The sequence below is a fragment of the Adiantum capillus-veneris genome, chromosome 10 (genome assembly GCF_014529385.1).
Source record: "Adiantum capillus-veneris isolate H3 chromosome 10, ASM1452938v2, whole genome shotgun sequence".
Taxonomy (NCBI): Eukaryota; Viridiplantae; Streptophyta; class Polypodiopsida; order Polypodiales; family Pteridaceae; genus Adiantum; species Adiantum capillus-veneris.
The window spans coordinates 93,003,111-93,027,741 of NC_140940.1; the positions used below are offsets into that span (position 1 = coordinate 93,003,111).

Genomic DNA, 24,631 nt, shown 5'->3' on the forward strand with positions numbered 1-24,631 from the left:
AATATCTTCATTCAAGGACTTGGTTCATGCATGCCATTGCTTCTTAGAAGTCAAATGTAGGCAGAAGTTAATTCCAAATAGGGATTTAAATTTTTCCAAAATGGCATAGTGGGGCCTCCGCTATATTTTCCATGGACATGGGCCGGTGGAATCTATGGTGGTATGAATGAGAGCCAAGGATCTCAAGAAAATTAATTTCTTCGGTAAAAGGTAGTACTTGCAATTAGCATGTCATCAACATACAACATTAGGATGAAGTATTTTCCATCACCCAAATTCTCTGTGCATACACAATGATCTCGAAACGTAATCTCAAAAACCTGGGATTACATTGTCCCCTTTCCCATGTTAATTTATAGCCGAGGATAGTGTAAGGAGCACAACTATGGTGGGTGTTGTGGAGTGCAGGCCATGGAGCTGGGAGAGAGCAAGTGCAGAAGAGAACGAGATGCAAAGTGAGAGAGAGATAGTCGACACAATTAGAATACACTATATTTTATTGATTGGAGTTCTTACAAATATAACTTAGACTAGAAATAGATCAACCACCCCTTGACATGCAAACTTCAGAAAAAGGGGTGATCCACATCAGCTTGTGACAAGGATTATGGGATAGAAGATGTCGACAACATGGGCTTGAACCCAACAAACCCCCCCCTCAAGCCCAAACCACTGACAATGGGCTAAGAATAGACCATGGTAGAGTTCAACCATCTGAAATAATAAGTAGAAGCCCCCCCATTTGACAACAATGCCAGATGTGTGTACTTCCCTCGACAACAATTAGAGTGGAGACAACAAGAACTCGACCAAAACCTGATAACTTGGGAGGTCTTACCACTTTTTATGTGTCAATGTCTATAACCTTTACAAATTTATTGAACATGAACAACATAAAAACGACTGGACCTAAAGGACATCATTGTCAATTGAAAGTATTTGTGATGTTGCATCACCATCAACCATATGGATCTGGTTTTTATTCTTCTTGAAACACTTATTTGAAGGATGGTTAGTCTTACCACAATAAGTACAAAGATTTTTACTAAAGCAATCCTTCATGTGATGATTATTGCGCCCACAAATTGCACAAGATCTGGTACCAATGGATGTTCTGGTTGAAGCTAAGGTAAAAGCACAACCACTGACTGCATATGCAATGGGAATAATGGAAGAAGTAGCACGGGATACTCTTCTCTCCTCTTCATGTATTGATACCATCCAGAGAAGGCAACGATCTTTCTCCACTTAAGACGGTTACAATTCGATGAAATTTAACAGGCAAGCTATTAGGTAGAACAACTATGAGATCTTGATTTGCAATGTGGCTTGAACATACACTAGCTGAGTGCTTAAGCTCTTCAATCTATTAGCTAATGCAACTATGTTTTTATCAGCACACATGGTTAGAAAGTATAATTCCATTTTAAGACTCATCATTGATTATTTGACTTTGGCACCAAAAAGAGTCTTTAGCTCTATCCAAGCAACACTAGAAGAAAATATATATTTGGAAATAAGGGAATTTGATGTTGAATTGTTACCGGTTTCCAGAGCCAAGTAGGCAAACTTGTTGTGGAGAGCTAATGTGCGCGGATACCCTCTTGAACATGGCTCAAATAAGGTGGCCAGGTTTAACACAATGTGAAAAAGAAAATGTTGAATTTTGTAACTCAAACGACATGAAATAATGCCGATGTCGTTTTGCTTCAGAGCAGCCAATAGAGGCCGAATTGGAAGGTCCTTCAGTGTCAAAAAGTTAATCTCAAGCCATGGCGAACTGTTTGATGTTGATTTTCTACAATTTATTTTAAGGCCTTTCGTAGGCTAAAAATTGTTCAGCTTGGATGTAGTCCATGCCACTATCGACAACAAGATGCCCCTAATGATCACTTTCACCATGCTATTGTGTGTTATATGTCATGTGGGAATCTTCTAGTTTACCACCTAGCTTACTCTCTGATCCCTAGTTTACGTGGCGATCCAGTGGTGGAGATCAAGCCCGCACTGTGTCTCCTAATGTTGGCCCTATATCCCCTCATAGGGTGTTAGATAATGATGAGGGGATGCACCCTGCATTGAGTGTCTCAGAACAAATGGAGGCATAGGTTTGTGATGGTTGAAGCTTCAACTAATTTGTGTTGTGTGTAAGATTCGTAGATTCATAGGGCTGCGTGTGAAGCCCCTCTTGCTCCCCTTATGGAATGCAACAAGAAACGGCCTACCTTTTCATGTGAAGGGCAGAGCTGAAGCAACTACTAGCTTTTTCTCAGTTAATTGAAGTCTTTAAGCATTCCTTAAGCCACGCGGGTACGCGAGAGAGAGAGAGAGAGAGAGAGAGAGAGAGAGAGAGAGAGAGCGCACGCGCGCACTAACATACACACAGGCACACACATTTTTTGCACATGCGGAGCTGCTGCTTCATCTCCTATGCATCGGCCTTGTCTGCTGTTGTCCTCTGGAGTTTCCTCCATCAACGATATGGTAAACTCTCTCTGGCTTCACTATTGCCATCCCATGCAAGGGCATGCACAGTTTCAAAAACATAATGAGTACGAGTTCGCTGTCACTCTTTGTACAGACAATGGCACTGGATTACTTGAAGCTTGTGGGCATACATGAAAGGGTGTCTTTCTGTCATGTTCACAAGCATACATAATGAAGCTGGTACGGGTCGCCCGCTGTTTGTACAAACATTGGTGTTTGATTGGATTGAGCTAGTGAGCGTACATGAGGGGATGAGGGGCGGAATTCTGTCATGTTTTCATAAAAACTCCTAGTTTAGGGTTTTTTGTTGAAAATTTAATGGTGACACACGTAAATGCATGCCACTATTATCAAGCCATGCAGAGGCCATGTAATGCGATAGGTGATCATCATCTTGGTGAAAGTGGTAGCCTCAGCTGATTGTCCCATGTGCCCACTATGGAGACAGGTTTGCATCAGTTTTTAAGCCATGGTAGAAAAGCTTGATCAGGCTTTTTTGTGGCAATATCGTTGGTTTTACTTAGCTATCTGTGAGTGCAATTAGAGTACGATGGGCATATATGCATGCTAACATGGTATATGTCACTATGCTTATGAAAAGTTGTTAGCAGCTTATTAAAGAATGTCTTTGTTAGTCAGGTTTTGTTGTAATGTCTGGTTTTTGGTAGCTTATGAAAAGTTGTTAGCAGCTTATTAAAGAATGTCTTTGTTAGTTAGGTTTTGTTGTAACTTCTGGTTTATGGTAGCTTATGAAAATTTGTTAGCAGCTTATTAAAGAATGTCTTTGTTAGTTTCCTTTTGTTGTAATCTCTGGTTTATTGTTTACTTCCCGATAAATTTGAATATTGCTAACTTTTCTGCTCTTTTGCGGAACGAAGGAGAGGGCATAGATAATCCATGGGATGTGAGTACCCAGTGCTCAATGGTTGTATGGACTAATGTTCCCAGCGGAGGGGTTTATCATTTCGGGCAGAAGCCGTACTACATGGTTGGAGTAGACTATGTTGCCATGATACAACTCTATTATAAAGGGTGTGAATCATCTTCTTGCCGCGATGTCAAATTACTTTGCAACTGGGAAAGGTGCCCCGCTTGCAGATTCTACAGTGGACCTCCAAGTACGCTAGGCTTGGATGTTCGTTTCAAGGACAAGGCACGGGGCCAGTTCAACAAGAGCTGGATTCAGTACTCTTATTTGTACACCTTTCCTTCAAAACCCGATCTGGGAGTTTTCAATGGGTATGTGAAGTTTTTGGGTGGTATAAAACCAAGTGTTGCCCAAAATGATGCAATTATACTTCAAGTTACAGCAGGGAATATTGTAATATCAGATAATGTGACCTTACATGTTCAAGCTGGTAAGCATCCTGTTTATCTCTTCAAGCTGAAAGACATGCTTGTTTTTTTTATAGGTGTCTGCTGCATAGAATGTCAAGATATACTGACTTCTTTTCATGAAACTAACATTTTTGACAATAATGATTATTGCTTGAACACCAAATGACTGTGAGCTCACACACGTACACACTCTTTTTTTTGTTCTGTAACATGTAATCATCTTGATCACCTAAATGAAATGTGCATGGTCAAACGATGCATCAAACAACTATGTACAAAGGCTAGAGGTCTAATACTGGACATGAACATGAAAAGCCCATAACCAAGATGGCAGAGCAGTCATGCTAGACGATCAAGCAAGGTACCATCCTTCAAGACCCGTGCATTTGTCACGAAAATGACCCCAGCACTGATGAATGAAGAAACATTCCAAAGAAGAATACCTCTCAACTTGAATACATCTTGTTGAACACCACTTGCACCATAAAAAATAAAGGCATTCCGTGTGGTCCAATTATTTCAACACCCCCAGTAACGAAGCATATAAAAAGCAACTGAAAATGCTGAGGATGACATGCGTGAGAGTGCTTTTTAAAAACCCAGTCACAAGGAGGAAAACATTCACCAGCAACATGAAACTAGACGGATGAAACAAAGGCCCATATTTTCCTGGCAAGAGGGCAAGTAATGAAGGGATTTCTATTGTCTTCTACAAAAGTGGTGCAAAAGAAACACTTTCCATTGGAAAGACGACGACAACGCAAACTCGCACCCAATGTAAGCCCTCCCACCATAACACCTTTCCCTCCTAAGGAAGGTGAGTATGCCAGCCTTGAAACAATACATCTCTCCACCAAGCAGCAGATTTCTTGACCGCGAAGCCTTGTTGGCCTTGTCAGCCAACCAATGCTTTCGTCCAATAAGAGAGCGATAGACATACCAAGGCTGATCAACAAGTAAGGCAAGGAGCACATTAAAAGAATAAAGGAAACCACGAAGCTGCTCCCCTACCTTGATATCCACGAGGGATACGATATCGATGCCGCACTCTACGAATAGAGAGAAGCTGGCTGTGTTGGGACAATACAGTATTGGAAAGGTAAACAATACCAAGCCTTGCCACACAATTGAATTGTCAGTGAATGTGCTCTTTGCCAAGCCAAGTAAGAATTCTAGTCTCTAGAGGTGGCAAGCACCTCAAATTGTAGAGAATTTACTACAAGAGGGTGGCTTCCAATGAGAAAATTTCAATACCTCTTGCCATGAAAGCACCAAGCACATGAGCAAAGACGATTTCTTACGCTTGAGTGGCTGATTTTCATTTACAATGCACCACCATGATGCCTCTATCAAAGTCTTTCTATGTGGGAGACCTGTGTGGCATATGAAATACTCAACAATAGAAACCCATGGCTGCATGGAATCAACACACATTTCCCTTCTCCAACACCTAGCTATCATATGTGTCCATATATCCAAAATTGCTACCCCACACATTTTTTAGAGGCGGATAAGTGCTTCGACAAGACCCAAACCATCCTTGAATTGAGCTTATTTTTCTTCCAAAGCATGAAACAAATGGGCTGAGTGATTCTTGAAATTGCTTTAGAATTCCAAGGCAGCAAAGGCATGAGATATGATAGCATAGGAAGCATGATTTCTTGAGCTACTTTTAGCTGCACATGGAAAGGCCATGCCTGTGATTTCCAATAAACAAAGTTATCCATGATCTTTTTAGAGATCCAAGGCAACAGCTCATTGACATTAACACCAACACCCATTGGATAGCCAAGATGCCTACATGTCCCTGCCACCCCAAGGCCTAAAAATGCTGCTCTGTGCAACTACTAAGGGAAGATTTACATATGTTTATGCAGAGATCGGAAGCAAGTGCATAGAGAAACCATGCTTGCATTGCTTTGTCAAAATTTTCTTTGTTTGCCTTGCGGAACATAAAAGAATCATTAGCCAATGCTTGGCCTACAAGTTGTTGTCTTGAGGGTAAGGAAAGTCATTGCTAAATGAGAAAGAAGTGTTAATATGGGGTGCATAGCAATGGTAACAAGTGAAGGGTTGAGAGGACAACCTTGTATGTTGTTAGCTCGCAGAAGCAGTGAAACCAAATTACGATCGTGCCAAGGCGAAGGATCGTAAGAATTTTCGCAATAAATCTCATGGTTCCATGCGCAATGTAGAATGTTATTACTACCATTAGAAAGGGCATGTGAAGAAGGATTTAAGATCATGGTAGAGAGACAAGAAGAAGTCTGAGAGTGACACAAAGGGCAAAGCTAAGCTTGAGGAGACGGATGTGGTTGAGTCTCCCAAGACCAATGTTTCATATATTTTGATATTCATAGCAGATCTTAGCATGGATGCCAATTTCGCACAGATTGGGTCATTGATTCTGGTGCAAACTTTCACGTTACACCGCATAGAGATTGGTTCTCTACTTATGCGAAGATTCAAAGCATAGTGAATGTTGGACTCTTATGTGCTTGATATAGTTAATGTGGGAGACATCAAGTTGCTGTCAAATAATGGCACAAAGTTTATGCTACTCAATGTGAGATATGTACGTGAGCTCGCAAAGAGCTTGATATCCATTAGATAGATAAATGATCTGAGGTACACTACAGTCTTTGGGAACAGATCTTGGATGAACTAGAAGGGTAATCTTGTGGTTCTCAAAGCTCATAAGCATGGTACCCTTTACTCCATGCATGTGTGTCATGCACAAATTTGATTTTATCTCTAAAGTCGAGCTGTTGTCTATTGAGTTGTGGCATAACTGGCTAGGCCATATGAGCCAAAGGCCCAAAAGGGAACGAAGAATCGAGCACATTTTGGTTGCTACCTATGCTGAGTTTCAGTGGTTTTTTGTATGTGAGCCATTGCATTATGGAAAACAAACTAGGTCTTGTACACTTCCCATTGTGTAGAAAACGTTTTGAGTCACTAGAACTTGTACATAGCGACGTATGCGGTCCTATGCCAACCAAGTCTCTATGGAGGGCTAGCTATTTTGTGACAATCATAGATGACTCTACTAGGAAGGTGTGGGCATATGCTTTGAAATATAAGGATGAGGTCTTCTTTGCATTTTAGAAGTTAGTCGAAAATCAGGCAAGAAGCTCAAAAGCGTAAGGATTGACAATGGGGGGAAGAACATGTCTCCAAAAAGTTTACAAACTTCCATACTAAAAGAGGAATTTGGTGGTAGTTTACTACGCCTTACACAACTACTCAAAATGGAGTAGTTGAAAGAATGAATTGCACGATTCAGGAAAGGGTCACGCTACACTTTCTATGGCAAACTTGACTCAAGGTTTTTGGCCCGAGGCTATTTTGGCAACGACTCACATTGTAAATAAATGCCATTAAACTACCAGATTCTAGAGGATTTTAGAGGTGATGTGGTTAGGCAAGAAACCATACTATGATCATTTACGTGTTTTTGGCTGCGAGGATTATGCACATCTGAAAAGAGCTTAGACGGATGTCACACAAATGTATTTTCATTGGTTATGGTGTTGATGAAGAGATGGGCTGTTGTAAATGGCACTAGGAATCTCGCAAGCTCGTGAGAAGTTTAGATGACATGTTCAATGAGTCCAAGATGCATAAGAAACCTATCAAAGAGGTAGAGTACAAGAGAGTCTCACTTGAGGATGTTGCCTCCGATTCGAGCAAAACTTAGGAGTCTAGTGAGGAGCTTTCAGCTAGCAACACTGTCAAGAAGTACGCAGTGCGGCTAGGAAAGCGTTGGGCCTTTGACTGTGAGGGTTCGGAGCAAAATCAAGTGAGTCATAGAACTTTTGAAGTTGCAGACACACTCAAAAAGATCAAAACTCTAGCCATGAAATCATCACTCTAAAAAAGAACCAAGATCAACTCAAAACTCTTGTGTGTGTTTGAAGATTTGGTGTAGCCTTGATCCCAACTAGGTAGATACAGTGCTCTTTCTCTCTTTTAAAAATCCTAAATTAACGCTTCAATTCTTCGTCGCTGTGACTATTTCATGGAAGCCGCAGAACTTCGTTAGACAATTCCAAATGATTGCTTGTCAAGGTCCATACATATGAAAACCCTACAGATGCTCTTACAAAGAGCTTACATGTGGACTGGTTTGCACATTGCATAGAGCTGAGGGGCGTAGGGTGAAGTCACTAACATGCTTCACGATAGTAGTGGTCGTTGTACATACTAACTTTAGTCATAGCGACTTGGCCTTTAAGTAGGATGTCATAAACTGCTGACGTGTCAAAGCCTTGAAGAATGGAGCCAACTTGCAGATCTGGGCCGAGTAGCCTAAACCCTAAGTGAAGAAGCAGAAGCTGTAGAAGATAAAGAAAGCCCACACACACATGCGCAAGGGAGATGACGTGGCAGTCTCTACGGATTTCCGGGTTTTGCGTTGACATTACGTGGCAGACTATACGGATTTCCGCGTTTTGTGCTAGCAGCTTTTTGGCATTGCTTTTGGACCAGAAGCTTTCATGAAAAACTGCTTTTGGGGCCTAGGGCCTTTAAATATGAGGCTAGGGCTCATTCTCTAGCATGCTTCCTGGAGAAGGTGCAAAGTCTGGAGTACCGGCTTGTACAGGGTTTATGCAATATAAAGAAATATCGAAAGGGGCGCCAAGGTTTGGGGCCAATACTCTCGGGGGTGGAATTCCGCCACTCCGTGTCGCGTGTCGTCTCTCTCTCTCTCTCTCTCTCTCAGTTCAATTGTTAATGAAGTGCTAAAAGTCTGTTCAGTCTGTTCTTTTCTATTGGCACGTGGTGTCCGTCTTGTGACAGTGGTATCAGAGCATCAGGCGTGTGCTTTTCTGACTCCATGCACAGTAGCATGGCTGCCACCAATCCTGTTAGAAGGGTCCTCCAACATGTTGAAGTCCCCTCCTATGCACCAATGATCTGCCTACGTCAGAGACAACAATCTGTGACCAAAACTCTCCACGAGCACTCACCACATTGGGCGCATAAATGTTCAGGAAACCCACAAAGCCACCCTGAACCTGCATAGTAATCCACTGAGCCCTGCCTTGCACAATAATCCCTCTGCCCACAATGGCCTGCTGCAATGAGTCCGCAATAGTCATACATACCCCACCCTGGATGCCTCTTGGTCCAAAAGCAGCTGACCAAAAAGTATCATATCGTCCACGCAAAAGCTGACCACATTGCCGAATGCGGCTCTCACACAGATGGTGCTCCTGAAGCATAAGGAGATCAATCTCTCCTCCCACAAGGCAACGCTGAAGCTCCTGATGCAATCGGCCCCGCTGACGCTGAAACTGGGGCCCACCTAGTCCCTGCACGTTCCATGAGACGATCCTCATGGGGAGCGAGAGAGAACAGATGCTGTCGCAGCAGCTAGACGGGCTATCTTCGAGGCTGGCTTGGATGGGGAGTAATCCGCATCCGAGCGTCCTCTAGATAGGCATGACTGCAGTGAGTGCCTAGCCCAAGCCCAAGCAGAGCGAGCCGTGCGTAAAGCAACCTCCTCTGTCCAGGAGTCCTCATGAATGTATACATAGCATGGCAAACACTGCGTATCAGCAAAGAAGTAAACCACAATGTGCCTACATCCTGCTGAGTCTGGGGGTGTCACCGCAAACTTGGCCAATGGCCACAAAGTCTGTAGCATGTCTATAACTCCTAGTTCTCCCATGTGGTGAGAGAACTCTAGGACCTGTGTATGCAACTATCCCAACACTGAGTCGAGAGTCTACTCTGTCTGGGCCCTGTCGCAAAGGGGGAAGGAGAAACCAACTGCTGAGTCCAAGGCCTCTGTCCCCCTAGCGGCAAGGAACAGAGCATGGACCCTAAAGCAGGCTGCCTCATGGTCTGCTGAGGGATCGCCGAGAAAAGGAGTGAAGCCGTAGTCGAAGAAGTCCCAGCGGCGTCGGATGTCAATGCTTGTCAGACCACGAGGGATAGCTGCAAGGGAAGATGTCTGTACCTGCAGAGGGGGCCGTAAGAAAGGCTGACCCTCTCTCGCTAGGCGACTCGTGGCAAAGGCGCTGCCAAGAGATCTCCTAGCCGTCGGAGAAGGCCCTGCCCTCTGGGTCGACTGTGGAACTGGAGTAGGAGGGGGGGGGGAACGGAGCTGGGGGAAGCGGTGGAGAAGAGGGGTGTGAGGGGGAGATAGAGGTAGAGGGGCGAGGTGAAGAGGCGACCGGAGCAGAAGGCGGGGGGGAGGATGAGGAAGAGGGGGGGAACTCTGGGGGGAGGAGAGACTGTCGAGGGTGAAGCTGGGGTGGGGGCTGGAGCGGGGACCTCCTCCTGCTCAAGAAGACCAAAGTGGTTCCCCGTGGGAACCCACTACTGTTGAGTAGGCGCCTGAGGGCCACTCTGAGTGCCAGGCTGACGCTGTGGCCCCTGCTGTCGTCTACCACGGGCCTACTGCCATCCCTCCTCCGCTGGAGCCCCAGGCTCGGAGGGTGGCTCTGCATGTGTGCGCTGTGTCTTTGTCTGTGGGGCTGCGGGCCAGCCCTGGCAGGCTGGGGCTGAGGCTGTGGTGTAGGTTGAGGCCTCCTCCGTGGACAGGCCTTCGCTAGATGGCCCATTTGTCGACAAATGAAGCATTGGTTGGGGAGGCCCGAATACTCTACACTCTGTCTAAACCAACCTCCACTCACTCGAGGCAAAAGAATAACCTTCGGGAGCAGCGTGTGGGTGTCTCTGACCAAAAATCGAACTGAGGGAATGCCAGCCGCCTTGGCAGCTATTGATGCTGCCGTACGAGGTGTCTCTAGGACAGTCCCAATGGTTGAGCCGATCCTGGATAGAAGTGGTAAGTACTCCCTCCGTAAACCCAGAAAGCAGACCGAGATGGGGATGTCTGCCTCCTCTACTAGAACATCCGAAGCCGGGTCAAAACCATGTCTCCACTGTCGAAAGTGGGCACGTGCTGCTCAGATGGTTAGTGGACTCATGGCAATGACCTTGGATGCCATCTCGGAGGTCTCAAACTCGATTTGATAGTAACCCCGTCCGAGAATCTGTACATCCAAGATCTTGCCCACCTCTGCGAGAAGGTGGGCCTAGAGAAGGTTACGCAGCTCTCCTCTGCTAGGTCGGGTGCTGAGAATCTTGCAGATGACCGAAGTCGCCTGCAATCCCTCTACCTTTGCGGCAAGGCTCGCTTGCTCTGTCGGCGAAAGAGCAAGTCGAATGGTGGGCTCAGCGGGGTCGGGCAAGGGGACTTCGGGCGAGTCCCTCTGTGGCGAAGCTGGAGCCTCCATCTGTGTCTACTGCTGTGGCGTAAGAAGAGGGCGGCAGGAGGATTCTGCAACTTGGCGCGCAGAGCACTGCCCCAAAAAAGACTCAGTGCTGTAGGAGACGACTTGCAGGAAGCTATCGGGAGAAAAGAAAGCAGGCGGTCGGGGGGGGGTGTGTGTGTGAGGGGTGGCTATGGCGGGGGCGCTGGCAGCAGTGGGCGGGGGCGAAGGGGGGGAGGGGATGGTGGCGCGAACGGTTGCAACAAAGGGGGCAGCGCGCGGGCGAGCACGGAAGGCGCGAGGGCAGGCAGGTCAGCGGGGGGGATAGCGAGGGTTGCGGGCAGTGCTTGGGGGGGGGGGGGGGGGGGGGGGGCGATGGCACGGTGAGGGGGGAACAGCAACAGCGAGCTCCTACGAGATCTGGTATATTTAATATTTCAACTTCATGCGGGAGGAGTGTTCATCGGCGGCTTTATGTTTCTATGTCTTGTAACATGCATATGTGACCATTTGTGTTGCATTGTGATGTGCCAACCACCGAATATTCCTAATTGGATGAGATTGCCTGGGTATGTAATTTTGGTGCATCAAGACACCCATGGAAGATTAGTGCGGTCTGGGTGTGATGGCTACTTTTACTACGCTGGAATATCAAGAGTTCCGATCTTGACGAAAGGAGAAGCCAACTCCTTGATCAAAAGAGCCGAAAGGAGAAGCTAACTCCTTAACAAAAAGAGCGAACTGATTGTCCCTCGGAAATTTTTTGAGCTAACTTGAGTTGTTTTGCAGATATACTGTAATTGCGGACGATTACTTCTTTCAAGAAGGGGGGATGTCACAAACTGCTGACATGTCAAAGCCCTGAAGAATGGAGCCAACTTGCAGATCCTGGCCGAGGGGCCTAAACCTTAAGTGAAGAAGCAGAAGCAGCAGAAGATAAAGAAAGCCCACACACACATGCGTGGAGGAGATGACGTGGCAGACTGTACTGATTTTCGGGTTTTGCACTGACATGATCACGTGGAAGATTGTACGGATTTCCGGGTTTTGCACTACATGATGACGTGGCAGACTGTACAGATTTCCGTGTTTTGTGCTGGCAGCTTTTTGGCATTGCTTTTGGACTAGAAGCTTTTGAGTTAAAAGGCTTTTCATGAAAAACTGCTTTTGGGACCTAAGGCCTTTAAATATGAGGCTAGGGCTCATTCTGTAGCATGCTTCCTGGAGAAGGTGCAGAGTCTGGAGTACCAGCTTGTACTGGGTTGATGCAATATAAAGAAATACCGAAAGGGGCGCCAAGGTTTGGGGCCAATACTCTTTGGGGTGGAATTCCGCCACTCCGTGTCGCGTGTCGTCTCTCTCTCAGTTCAATTGTTAATGGAGTGTTAAAAGTCTGTTTAGTCTGTTCTTTTCTATTAGCACGTGGTGCCCGTCTTGTGACATAGGAGGTGGTTGGGGTAAAGGACCAACGTGGCTGTAATCCAGACCATGCGCCCATCATCCTAACCCGTTAACACCTAAACTTATTCGATTGAATAATCTAGAACAATAAGGAGTGAGTGAGTTTAATCTCACTTTGCAGCTCCACCAAACATATGCCTTGTCTCCTCTCGGCATTCTCTTCCCGCATGCACGCATCTGCACACCCTTCAAGGTTGCCAGCACAAAAACTCTTAGACTGAATAGTTAAATCTGAGCTCTAAAGATGCATTAATAGCATGTTCATGTGGCACATTGAGCGATACAAATGTGACAATGGAGGTCTTAGTAATCTTGATATTTATTACCATATGTTTGTTTGAAGTTTCCTCTTGAGGGTGACTTCTCTCTCAAAGATAACTTCTGTTCCTTGTCTTTGATGTGGAGCAACATTGGAGACCCTCTACATATTTTTTGGCTTTACTCATGCTGAAAGGATTTCTTTTGGTGTGCATCCTCATCCCTTTGCCTTCTTTTCCCCTCTTTTGATTTTGTCTCATCCCTTTCCGCTTAGAGCATCATGCAACCTTCTTTATCTGGGTGCAATTCTAGGTTCTTTGGATATACTGGAAACAAGAATGCTCCATTTTTAAGCATTCCACTTTTGATGCTTGTGGTTTCTTTATGCTTTTGTTGCACCTATCCCTATCAGACAAGTCTTTTTGAAAGGTTGGATAGATCCCAGTTTTACATTTTTCTCAATGTTTTGGAGCCTTTTGCAAGGTGAACCTCCTCTAGTGTTCAGATAGATATGATTTGATTATCAATATATTTTATTTCATGGAAAAAAGTGTGTGCGTGAACCATGCGTGCACATGTATGTGTTTTTGTACTCCAATCTTTTTTCATTAGGTTAAGCACACTCTATCAAGCTTGAGGCTAAGCAAATATTGTGCACTTAATCTCTTGCATGATCTTTAGTTTTTGTCCTTTATTTTCTCACACCCGAGCTCTTATTTACAGGGCCTGTGAATGCTACACGTTGTAGTGGTGAATGGATTTCAAAGCAATATCTTCAGAGTCATACCACTGCCCAGTTCCGTGTGCTCTTGAGGGATGTCTACGGGAATGTGGTTTCAGACAAGACAGCTTATGAAAGAGATTATTCCAAGCTCTTGGTGGCTAGAATTATAAGCAAAGCAGATAATCCAGCAGCTTTTTACCAGACGTCCATTTCCATGTCTTGTGGAAAAGGCATGGGTTTTTCTTGCACAGAGCCCTGCCAGGGATGGTTGAAACTAGAGTGGAATCCAGTGGAAACTGTGACAGATCAGTGGTTATGGGTGGCAGTTGCAGGGTCGCCACCTATGCCTATCACTGGGTCTCCATTCTTCTACACACTTGCACCAGGTAAATATAGCTAATAATCAACTGTTGCATATTGTGGATACTAACAGTGCTCTGGCTGGTGCTCAAAACAAAAGTCATGATATTTTGGGAAAATGCTACAAAAATAAATAAAAAATCCTTGTGTGAAGTGCATTGTTAAATACAAACAGTGTAAGTCATTGTGTACTATGGATACTCTGAGGAAGAAGTTCCATTATCATGTGCCTGTCATTTCTTTAAATGGCATGGAAACCACTTGTACTTGCCTGTGTATGTGTGAGTTTATGGGAATGCAAAAACTTAAGCATAAATATGGATTGTCTGCACAGCTATGCTTGCCAGCTTCTTTATTGTTTGATGTTGGTTAGTGTGTGTAGTTGTATCAGAGAACACATTCCCATGTTGAAATGTGAGCTACAAACTGATAATTTTTTTGTTAATGGTTAGTGTACAGCACCTATGTTGGTGTCACTTTGTTCGGGATCCTGGTCTACAGTCTCCAGCTCATTCTATGTTGGGCATCTGGTGACATTTGACATCAATAAAAGGGATGTTTACAATGAACTACAGCAATCACGAATTTACATTTTTAAGATCAACATTGTTGAGGCTACTCAGAACGTTCCTGTGGATGCCAATATAAGCTTTTTTCAAAGTAGTGATTATGGGTCTGTCCAATCCTTGCATTTTGCCTTGAAAAAAGGAGGCAACTACCTTTTGCATGTGGGAAATGGTAGTGAGTCCATCAAGGGTTCACCTTTCAAGTTCCAGATGCTTCCAGGTTCTCTTGCAGTTTTTTGTTTTATATATCACTGAAATTGGATGCACATTAAGATTTCTAACTTTTGTATTGTTTAAGATCTTTGTACAAGATCACTCTCGGAAATATGGGTAGGCATTATGTGAAAATATAGACATAAATAGCTAACACATGTGCTGGTACGGTTGCACCCTCTCCAAAAAGTACATAAGAATAGTGGATACTTATGGAGCATCCTTTGCAAGCATACAATGCCTATACTTTTCTACTTTCATGCTTAGTCTGCACTCTACTCCTTTTATGGTAGATAGTTCCTGAACTTGTTTGTGTTAGTTCCTGTTATAGAAGTATAAAAAACTGGTGTTACATTACGTGATCAGGCCCAATTGATTATAAAGCCTGCTTTATCTCTTGGAAGGGAAAAAGTGAATTTGTTGCTGGTGATTTGGCTGTTCTAGAACTAACTCAAAAGGATGCTTATGGAAATATTGTCAGTTCATCATCAGGAAGGAATGAGATGCTTACTGGTCTTAATGCAAGCCTCGTTCAGCCAGGAAAGTCATTCACTGTACCTGTTTCTCTTGATCCAAAGGTAATACTTGTGCCCGATGAGGAGTCAGGAATCATTACAATTCAGTTTCGTCCGAAGGTGGCAGGCAATATAAGTCTCCAGGTCACGGTGAATGGTACAAAGAATGTAGGCAATTCACCATTACTATTTGTTGTCAAATCAGGTGGGTGGTTGCTTTTTTGATGTTATGTTTGTATGTATACAGAGATGCATGTGCGTGCATGCTGTGTGTCCTCAATTGATTGTGTGTCTGTGCATGCGGGTGTGTGGGTGAGAACAGTGACTTGCGAATGTGTGCATGACATCAGCTAATGCTATATTTTTAATACTTTTTTCAGGTCCACTAGATTTGAAATCTTGTTCGTTCAAGTTCAAAGATAATACCCTCTATTTTCAGGCAGGAACGAAAGCTGAAATGGATGTTATGTTTGTGGATAAATATTACAATGCTGCTAATGAAAGATTTCTATTCAGCACTGCATTTCTTAGCTCTCCAGGAGTCTACATGACTCCATTGACAGTTCAGCAGAGTACAGGGCAATATCCGGAGTATGTTAGGTTAAGTTTTCATCCGACCATAGTGGGCGTATTTATTGTGGAGATTTCTTATAGGCAGAAAAATATAACCAACTCACCATTGGGGTATATTGTTTTTGCAGGTGTGTGAATTGTCCATGCTTTGAAAGTGTTATAGCCTTTTGATTTCATTTATTTTTCATTTTGTACACAAATATTGTCTCTTTGAGAGGTCTGAAGTGACAAGGGAGGAGTGAACTTTGAAATCATTGGATAGCCTTCAACTGGGGTGTAAGCCCAAATACAGAGTGAAAATAACTCCCAACATTTATAGTTTAGAGATACTCTAAACAGCATAGCCGTGATGGGTATGTAACAAGTGCTAATGAGATTTAGCTCTGGATAACCTTAATCAAGGCTAGTGTGGGACTAGCTGTGTTAGTTTTTGATACAGGAGGGACACCTTATGGCCTTTGGAGTCTTTCCTTTATTCGGTAGGCAATGTAACTATTATTTTGCCAAATGGGTTATCACAAAGTTCACAACATTAAGGGCAATGGGTGAAACATTGCTAGTGTATGGGGGATTTTTATATGGTTCTAGTAAGTGTTATATCACTCTAGACAAGCCTAGCTCCTAACAAGGCTATATAGTTATGCTGGTTGAGACGGCCTAGGCTCAAAGTGATAAGGACATAATTTGTAAAGGATTGTTTGTGGCTCACTCAAGTTTTGGAGAAGATTGATGATATACTATAGAGACCCAAACAACAGTTCATTAGATGATCTCTAACCTAAGATTTCAATCCCTAAGTTTAGTTTCTTGTGTATCAATCGCAACATCTAATCCCCGAGTTTAGTTTCTTTCCCTATGCAACACAATACCCAATAGAGACGTTTCCTAGTTTGGTGATTATCTTATTTTTCTTTCTAGATAGTTCTACCTTTCTTAGCATGGATGTAACTTTTGGTCTCATAGGTCATTTTGGCGTATTGTAGATGTTATTAGTTATTAGAGCATTTCATTTCGCTCAGAAGCATCTACCTTGTCATACGTTGCTGACATGGCATGGCCCTAAATGGGGTTAGGCCCCTTTAGTGGATCCTTTGCAATGAACAAACAGGCCAAAATCAGCAAACCCTAAAAACTTGCAAAGATTCTCGCTGATGTGGCATTTTAACTAAAGAGGACCTGTTTTAAGCGATCGAAAGTGGTTGGATCAAGTTTGTAACCTCCAAAGCTGATCACTAGGCATCTGTACAAACATCGTGGAATTTGCGGTGGATTTTTAGAAAATGTTGTTTGGGTGCCAACTTTTCATATATGATGCTTTTTGGCCTTGGGCCCAGCCTTGGGGGACCCTCTCTCGCACTCTACAACGTGAAGACTGCAGAGGAGGTGCTCCTTGATTGTTGTACTTTGCGAATCATCAATAAAGAAAGAAATATGGGGCGCTAGTCTTTGGGGCCAGTGCATCGGGAAGCAGAACTCCACCTCTTCGTGTCGACTCTTCTCTCTTCTTCTCTCTATTCAAGTTTAGTTGTTGTAGTTCTGTTCCTGTGTTGCTATTGATTTCTTGCTTGGGTGTCCAAGCCTGTTACATTGGTATCAGAGCTTAGACTATTCTTTTTAATTCTGCAAGAAAAAGATCCTTTGGCATTAGTTAAGAAAACTGCCCAATGGGCTACAAACGTCCCCTGCTAGAGAGGTCTACATCAAAATCTGGGGAGACTCTCCTAGTGAAAAGGCAAGATATATACAATGATCGCTCAATCAGGAGATGAGAGGAGGAAACCATCACACTGATGGACGGTATTGCTAGGCGTGCCATGAGCCATGGTGAAGAAGGGCCCTGGGCATCAAAGTCACAAAAAGGCCTCGCCGCGCTCCCGCATGTCGGAGATGCCCTGAAGTCTCTCAAACTGGTCCCTGAGTGTATGGATCAGCTCTAGCCAAATGTTACGAGCAGTCTCCGTCGGTGGGACAGGTCGAACCTTGAAGATGGTAAAGCAACGGGCTCACCAAATGAACCAGTGTCAAGCTGTAAATGAGCTCCCAAAACCACTCTCTATAATTGCTCCAGATTGGAGTGTAGGCCGGCCCTCTTGTATCGCAATCATCCTGCTGGCTGGAGCGATCTCAAAACAAAGTGTGGGGCCCGTGAACATGGACCAAGCTATACTACCCCAAGTGTACTGGCTGGCTGTAGAAAGTGCAGGCATCAGCCAAAGAATCTGAAGCCAAACATGCTGTGCCATGGGGTAGTCCCACTGACACTGACGTAGGGTCTCAAGTGGGTGGTCACAGGCGGCAAATACTGTCCCGAGAGGTTGTTATGCACCAACCAACTCCTAACTGCAGTAGCTCGATGTGCAACTAGCCAATGGAACATGGTGACTCTCCTCGGATGTCTGCTGTCCCAAAACCCATTTAAGAAACCAGAGACCTCCTCCTGCAAGTGTCTCGACGAGCCTCTCCATGCTATCAATATGTGGTGACTTAGCCGAGCTATGTTCTGGAAGAAGGGGATCACCGGGTGATTGGCTAGAGTAAAGGGATCTCGCCAAAACCACTCCCCCAGGTCCCACTGAACTCGCACCAAAGGGCGGCTTTCCCAAGCTCATGGCCGCTAGTGTCCTGACTCAAGATCTGACGGGTCGGGGTCTATGACACGAGTCCTCCCCCTGATGCCCACAACTTGGATCTGCTAAAACAACATGCAGCCACATCAGGTGCCTCTACAGTGACTCTGTGAGGCGACCCTCTCTCTGAACCTCAAAGAACATGCAAGAACCTGTGTCTAAGCAAGCCCTAACTGCAATGAGAACCTGCGGTCGCGTGAAAACCCCCCCTCCAGCAAGGAGCTGCCCATTCAAGAGGGATGTGCCACTCAACAGGAATAGTCTTTGCAATATTCTGACACATGCTTTGCACCCCCCTCATGTCTTGCAGCTAAATGCTCTGAATCTCCTCAAAAAGTCGTGTAATCTACAGCCAGTCTCCAAAAGTGCGGTCTGGATTCTCTCCATGGGACCCCAAGAGACATGAGGTCTGCTACCAACCATGTGGCCTCGCTGTGTGCTGACCATAGGGTTCCAAACAAGTGGCTGCCTCAAATGCTCCTCAATGCATGTGGGCTGGTGCTACTCAAGGGCACTCCACAGTTGCTCCCATGACTGAAGCAGGCTCGCAGCAAAGCGGTCCTCCCTTCTCCTGCTTAGGCCCACTTTGTGCACCTCTGTGAAAAGCCACTAGGTGGAAGGGCTCCATGAGCTGCCCGTCCCTGGGACTTGGGCATGAATCCGGTGTAGCAATAGCTCCTTCGAGGATGACTCTCCTAGAAAAAGTCCTATGACCACAAGCTTCCCAAAGAGGGCTCTACTCTACCGTGTTGGGTCGATGATCCCCAACCCTCCCTGAGAGCAAGGTAAAGTGATGACCGGCGAGGAGACTTTGACCCGAGCCAACTGTGTGTCTCGCCGTGACCTCTCCAATTGGCTAATGCAAGAGCTCTAGAAAATCCAGCAAGACGTGATGTACCACATAGTAGCCAGAAGCACTTGGTTGGCCACTACAACCTTGCGTGCAAGAAAGAGCAGTGTTGTGCTCAAATGAAGCAATTTTCTCCTGATGGAAAGGAAGAGAGGAGCAATCTGCTGTTCTGGTGATAGATCCAAGCCAACTCAACAACCCAAGTAGCATATGAGTGTCCTTGGGAAGGTCCACCTAAAGCCCTTTGCAGGCGACCAATTGGGCATGGAAGCACTACCAACCCAGAAAGCCAATGTCTTTTTTCTTTCGCCAGTTGATCAGTGCTCTTGACGGACAATAAAACACCTCAAGAGACTGCTCACGCCTGTGCAAGTTGACCTCCCGGCTCCACAAACATGCTTGAGTCATCAGCAAACTCAACGTCCAAAAGCTCATCCCCCCCTAATAGGCAATTGTAGTCCACGCAAACCAACCTCCTCTGAGGTCAAAAATCTGCTCATCGTCTCATCATAGAATAGGAACAAGAAGGGGGCAAGAGGGCAGCCCTATTGAACTGAACGTGTGAGCATGAAGCGTTCCCCCTCTTCCCTTTGCCAACAACATCTGACTATTTGCACACCCGTAGAGAGCTGACACTCCCCTATTCCATGAATCTGTAAACCCCATTTAGCGCATAGTGCCCTCAAGGAAACCATAGTCAACTCTGTCATATGCCTTCTCAAAATCGAGGAGTACCACAAGATCCTCTCCTCCAAGAAGTGCAAGGGTAGTTGCCTCCCAAAAGGTGAAAATGTTGTCAAGGATATTGTGCTCCTTGACAAAGCTTGCCTGTGTCTCATGGATAATGCTCTCGAGTAGTCGTTGAATTCTCTGTTGCTAAATGGATTATTTTCTTATTTTTTTGAGTAATTTCTATTTATTGAAATTAGGATATTCAAATGTGTACATCTGAACTGTAAAAATTGAGAACTATAGATCTACTGAAATTGATAAAAGCCATCAGGAACGGACAACTCTGATGCGTCATATGATGGGTGACATTAAGCATTATGAAGGTGTACTATCAGTTCGGTGGGAGAGACCGGGAAATGGGTATTCGTGATGCGTCACATGATGGGTGACAGGATATTCCATTGGTCTGGGAGAAAGTCCGAATTGGATAAAGGAATATGCGTAGAGACACTGGCACAAGAACAAAGATGAGTTTTGAGAATCTTTTTGCAAAAAGCGGAATATTTTTAAGTGCTTTCCGGGAAAACAAATGCTTTCCGGCAAGGCAATCTATGTCTGCATTGCATTTGTGCATAAGGTTGCATATAGGGATTCTTGGGAAGTGTTGTGTAGCATCAATTTTAAGCTCTCAAAGTTTGTATTGAGTTTTAAGCAGGTTCACCTTATTAATTTAAAGTGACCACCTAATAAGTGGGCAGCCCACTTTAAAAATAAGATGAAAAAAAGAAAGGCTCCCCTTCTTGGCTGAAAATGCAAGCGATCTCTCTTTCCTCTCTCTAAAACAGCCGCTCTCTTTCCCGCCCGCCCCCCCCCCCCCCCCGCAATTCCAGCGCCTCCCCTATTGCTATTGCTGCGGGAGCTTTGTCAGCTATTCGTGTTGCCCGCAGAGCCTATATAAGCAGCCATAGCGTTCACTCTTTACCTAGAATTGCCAGCGCTACTTGAAGAAGTCTTTGCCGCTGGGGCAAGTGATTGTGAGAAGTCAAAGTACGAAGGTCGTTTTTCCATACTTGGAGCGATAAGTGAAGCTTGTGAATACACTCTATGAGTTGTTGCTTTCTTGTTCGTGATTTTTGCAGGTATCACAGAGAAAGATCAAGGAGGCCTTGGCCTATGCTCGGGGATTCCAGTAATGGAATCTGGAACAATCTGCGGACTTTTAGGCTCGTGATGCAGACGGAGAAGGAATTTAGAGCTTGCCTCTCAAATTTCACGCGCGGGAAGGAAACAATCATCGAGTCTGAGGTTTAGAATGGAGGGGTTTCTCGGGTCTTGTGCTTGTAAATTGATTCTCCTTGAATAAAGATTTCTCTTTAAGGGGTGGGGGGACTAGCCCATCTTCTGGTCCCCAATAATGTGCCCATCTTCTCCCTCGTCTCTTTTGATTTAAAGTCTATTTATTTTGAGCTTATTGATTTTTCTTGTGCGTTGCTATTTGTGACAGTGGTATTAGAGCTTGGTCGCCTCTCTTTTTGTGGAAAAGAGGAGTAGTTTGGGAAGGGACGCGAAGAACCATGACGAGCCACAGGAGAACCGCTGAAGACGAACTTCAGAAAGTACGAGTTCAATTCTTGGAATTGCAACAGCTTCTCACGCTGGCGATTGTTTAAAAGGTTTTGGACGAAATCAAGAAGCCGCAAGAAAAAGATGTCGATGGGCATCGAGAAAATCCTGCCGATGGTAACAACTTGCAGGAGGAAATCACGGAAAGAGGTGCCGAAGCGCACAAGGGATATGCGGATTTGAACAAACGACCTTCCAAGAGCAAGGGCCATGAAAAAATACTCTCTGATAAATGAAAGCAGGATGTCTCTATCTCTTCTCCATCATACTCTCTTGAGTATACTACTACTTCCACTTCTCATACAGTATTAGCCAAGATTTTGGAAGGTACACAAGCCAAAACGTGGATTCAGTTCAATTTTATGAGCAATTTCTTCCGCCCGACTTCGAGAAGGACATTAGGAAGGAATGAGACTTGCTCGATCCAAAGGAACATGAGAAAGTCATTGCTTATGTTTATAAGGATTAGTCGGTTCTTTTGAAAGTTATGCCTTTCATGAAGATTTCCGATGAGGAAAAGTTGTAGAAATTCGAAGTAGGTCTTCAACCACTAGATTCAAAGTAGGTCTTCAAGTAGGCCTTCAACCACCGCTTCGAAAGAGCATGAAGTTGGATCCCCATGACACTCTTCAACGAATGTTGGAGTTGGCAATCATTGCAGAGGATCTACATTCCATTGGTGCGCCCGGACGTATGGAACATAGCATGTACCAAAGAGCGTTCTTTGATGACCATAGCGACCAAGGCAAAAGGCGTCCCCCTGAGGACCCAGATCAGTCTAAAAAACCTGAGGGTACCGGAAAATGGCTCAAGTATCACGGCCAACCAACTACAAACCTTCAAAGAACAATGAAGCTGTTTTTACTTCACTGCGATGCTTCAAGTGATTGTATCGATGCCATGCTTAACCAAGAAGCCCATGCAGTGGCTTATAAAAGTAGACGGCTTAAGGATGCATAATTGCATGCCTCGATCTACGAGAAGGAACTCATGACTATCATTCACGCCTTGTCTACTTGGAAGCATTATCTTCTAGGAGTGGATTTTGTGATCAAAACCGATCATCAGAGTTTGCGGTATTTCCTCACGCAACGGAAATTATATAAGAAGTAGATGAGATGGGCCAAATTTTTGTCCATGTCACTTCCAGATCCTTCACACAACTGGAGTAAGAACGTGGCAGCGGACACACTGTTTGGATGGCCAAGGGTGAATGCAATAACTTGTGTATAGCGCCTCTCCTCTGTGCTAACGAGCTCCTTGCGAGCCTGCTGTAACGGCTCCTCCAACCAAGGAATGTCTGGATGCTGCTCCTGCATCCTCTACAAGGAAGCAACGCCTCGTCGGAGGCACTGCTCCTCCTCTCTCGTGGTAGCCAGGTGAGCCGCAGACTCTTGAAGAAAGAGTCGACTAAGCTGAGCAAAATCTGAGGCCACTCTGTTAGCAGGAGAGTCCTGTATGTCTAAGCTCTCTGTCCAAAGAGCCTCCACTCGCTCTCTGAGCGCAGAGTCTAGCAAGACCCTCTCTGGGATGTGTAGCATCGTCCTCCCCCTCCTCTGCCTATCAGTCACTGCGAGGATCACTGGTGCATGGTCCGAAAAGGAAGTCCCAGCCAAAATGCCAACAGTCCCTCCCAAGTCACAGAAGTGATCGGTAGTGTAGAAGCGATCTATCCGCGATAGATTCGCTCCTCCCACTCGACGGTCCGAACGAGAGAAGGCTAGGCTGTCAGGTGGCCTCACAAAGCTAGAATGCTGCCACACATCTGAAACCCACAAAGTCATACATAACCTCTCCCAAGCCGCCAACTCCTCTCCATGCACAGTAGTGTGACTACCTCCTACCCTGTCAGCTGGGTCCTTCAACATGTTGCAATCTCCCCCAATGCACCAATGCTCTGCCTGCGGCAAAGACTCTGCAATGTGGGGCCAAAACTCTACACGTGCGCTCGCCACATTGGGCGCGTATATGTTCAAGAAGCTGATCAGGCAACCTTGAACCTGCATAGTAATCCACTGAGCCCTGCCAGGCACAATAATCCCTCTGCCCACAATGGCGTGCTGCAAAGAGGCCACAATGGTCATACATACCCCACCCTGGATGCCTCCAGGTCCAAAAGCAGCTGACCAAAAAGTCTCATAGCGACCATGCAAAATCTGACCACAACGCCGAATGCGGCTCTCACAAAGATGATGCTCCTACAACATAAGAATGTCAATCTCACCACCCACAAGGCATCTCTACAGCTCTTGACGCAGCCGACTCCTCTGTCGCTGAAACTGGGGCCCTCTTAATCCTTGCACATTCCATGAGATGATCCTCATGGAGTCGGTGAGAGAAAACAGATGCTGCAACAACAGCCAACCTCGCTATCTTTGAGGCCGGTTTGGATGGGGAGTAATCCGCATTCGAAAGACCTCTAGACAAGCGTGCAAGAAGTGACTGTCCCGCCCAGGCCCAAGCCGAGCGTGCAGCCTGAAGGGCTACATCCTCTGTCCAAGAATCCTCATGCACAAAAACATAACACGGAGGGCACTGAGTGTCAGCAAACAAGAGCACCACAATGTGCCTGCAACCCGCTGCATCTGGAGGTGTCACGCTTAACTTGGCAAGAGGCCAAAGTGTCTGCACAAGATCTATCACTACTAAGTCCTCTGTGTGATGAGAGAACTCAATAGCTTGGGTCTGGAGCAAGTCTAGGACTATGTGTTGGGTCCACTCCTTGGTATCCCTACCACACAACGGAAAGGAGAAACCCACCACTTTGTCTAGGGCCTCACTGCCTCTAGCTGCAAGAAAGAGGACGTGGACTCCAAAGCTGGCCTCCTCCAAGTCGGAAGAGGAATCACCTAGAAACCAAGTGAAGCTGTAATCGAAGAAATCCCAACGTTTGCAAATGTCGAAGCTGGTCAGATCTCTGGGGATCGTTGCAAAGGAAGAAGTGAGCACCAAAAAAGGCGGCCTCAGGTGGGGTTGTCTAGCGAAAGCACTACCAAGAGAACGCCTCGCGGCAGAAGCGTGGCCAGTACCCTGTGTCTGAGGAGGAGTGGCGGAGGGGTCCGGAGACGAGCCTATGGGCCCCATCGAGGAGAGGGGAGGGGCGGGGGGCGAAGGTGGAGGTGGAGGGGGGGGGGG

The 24,631-nt window shown here is 45.4% G+C and overlaps 1 protein-coding gene across 1 annotated transcript in view; it reads left to right on the forward strand.

The window, feature by feature from the left end:
• Positions 1-2,322: 2,322 nt before the first annotated feature.
• LOC147449244 (uncharacterized) overlaps positions 2,323-24,631 on the forward strand; it is a 34,204-nt gene continuing 11,895 nt past the window's right edge. Inside the window, exons 1-6 of the mRNA XM_086521533.1 lie at positions 2,323-2,484; positions 3,366-3,845; positions 13,497-13,883; positions 14,359-14,643; positions 15,003-15,356; positions 15,532-15,852. Of these exons, the coding sequence (XP_086377659.1) occupies positions 2,406-2,484; positions 3,366-3,845; positions 13,497-13,883; positions 14,359-14,643; positions 15,003-15,356; positions 15,532-15,852 (1,906 nt within the window). The 5' untranslated portion in view covers positions 2,323-2,405. The remainder of the gene's footprint in view (positions 2,485-3,365; positions 3,846-13,496; positions 13,884-14,358; positions 14,644-15,002; positions 15,357-15,531; positions 15,853-24,631) is intronic.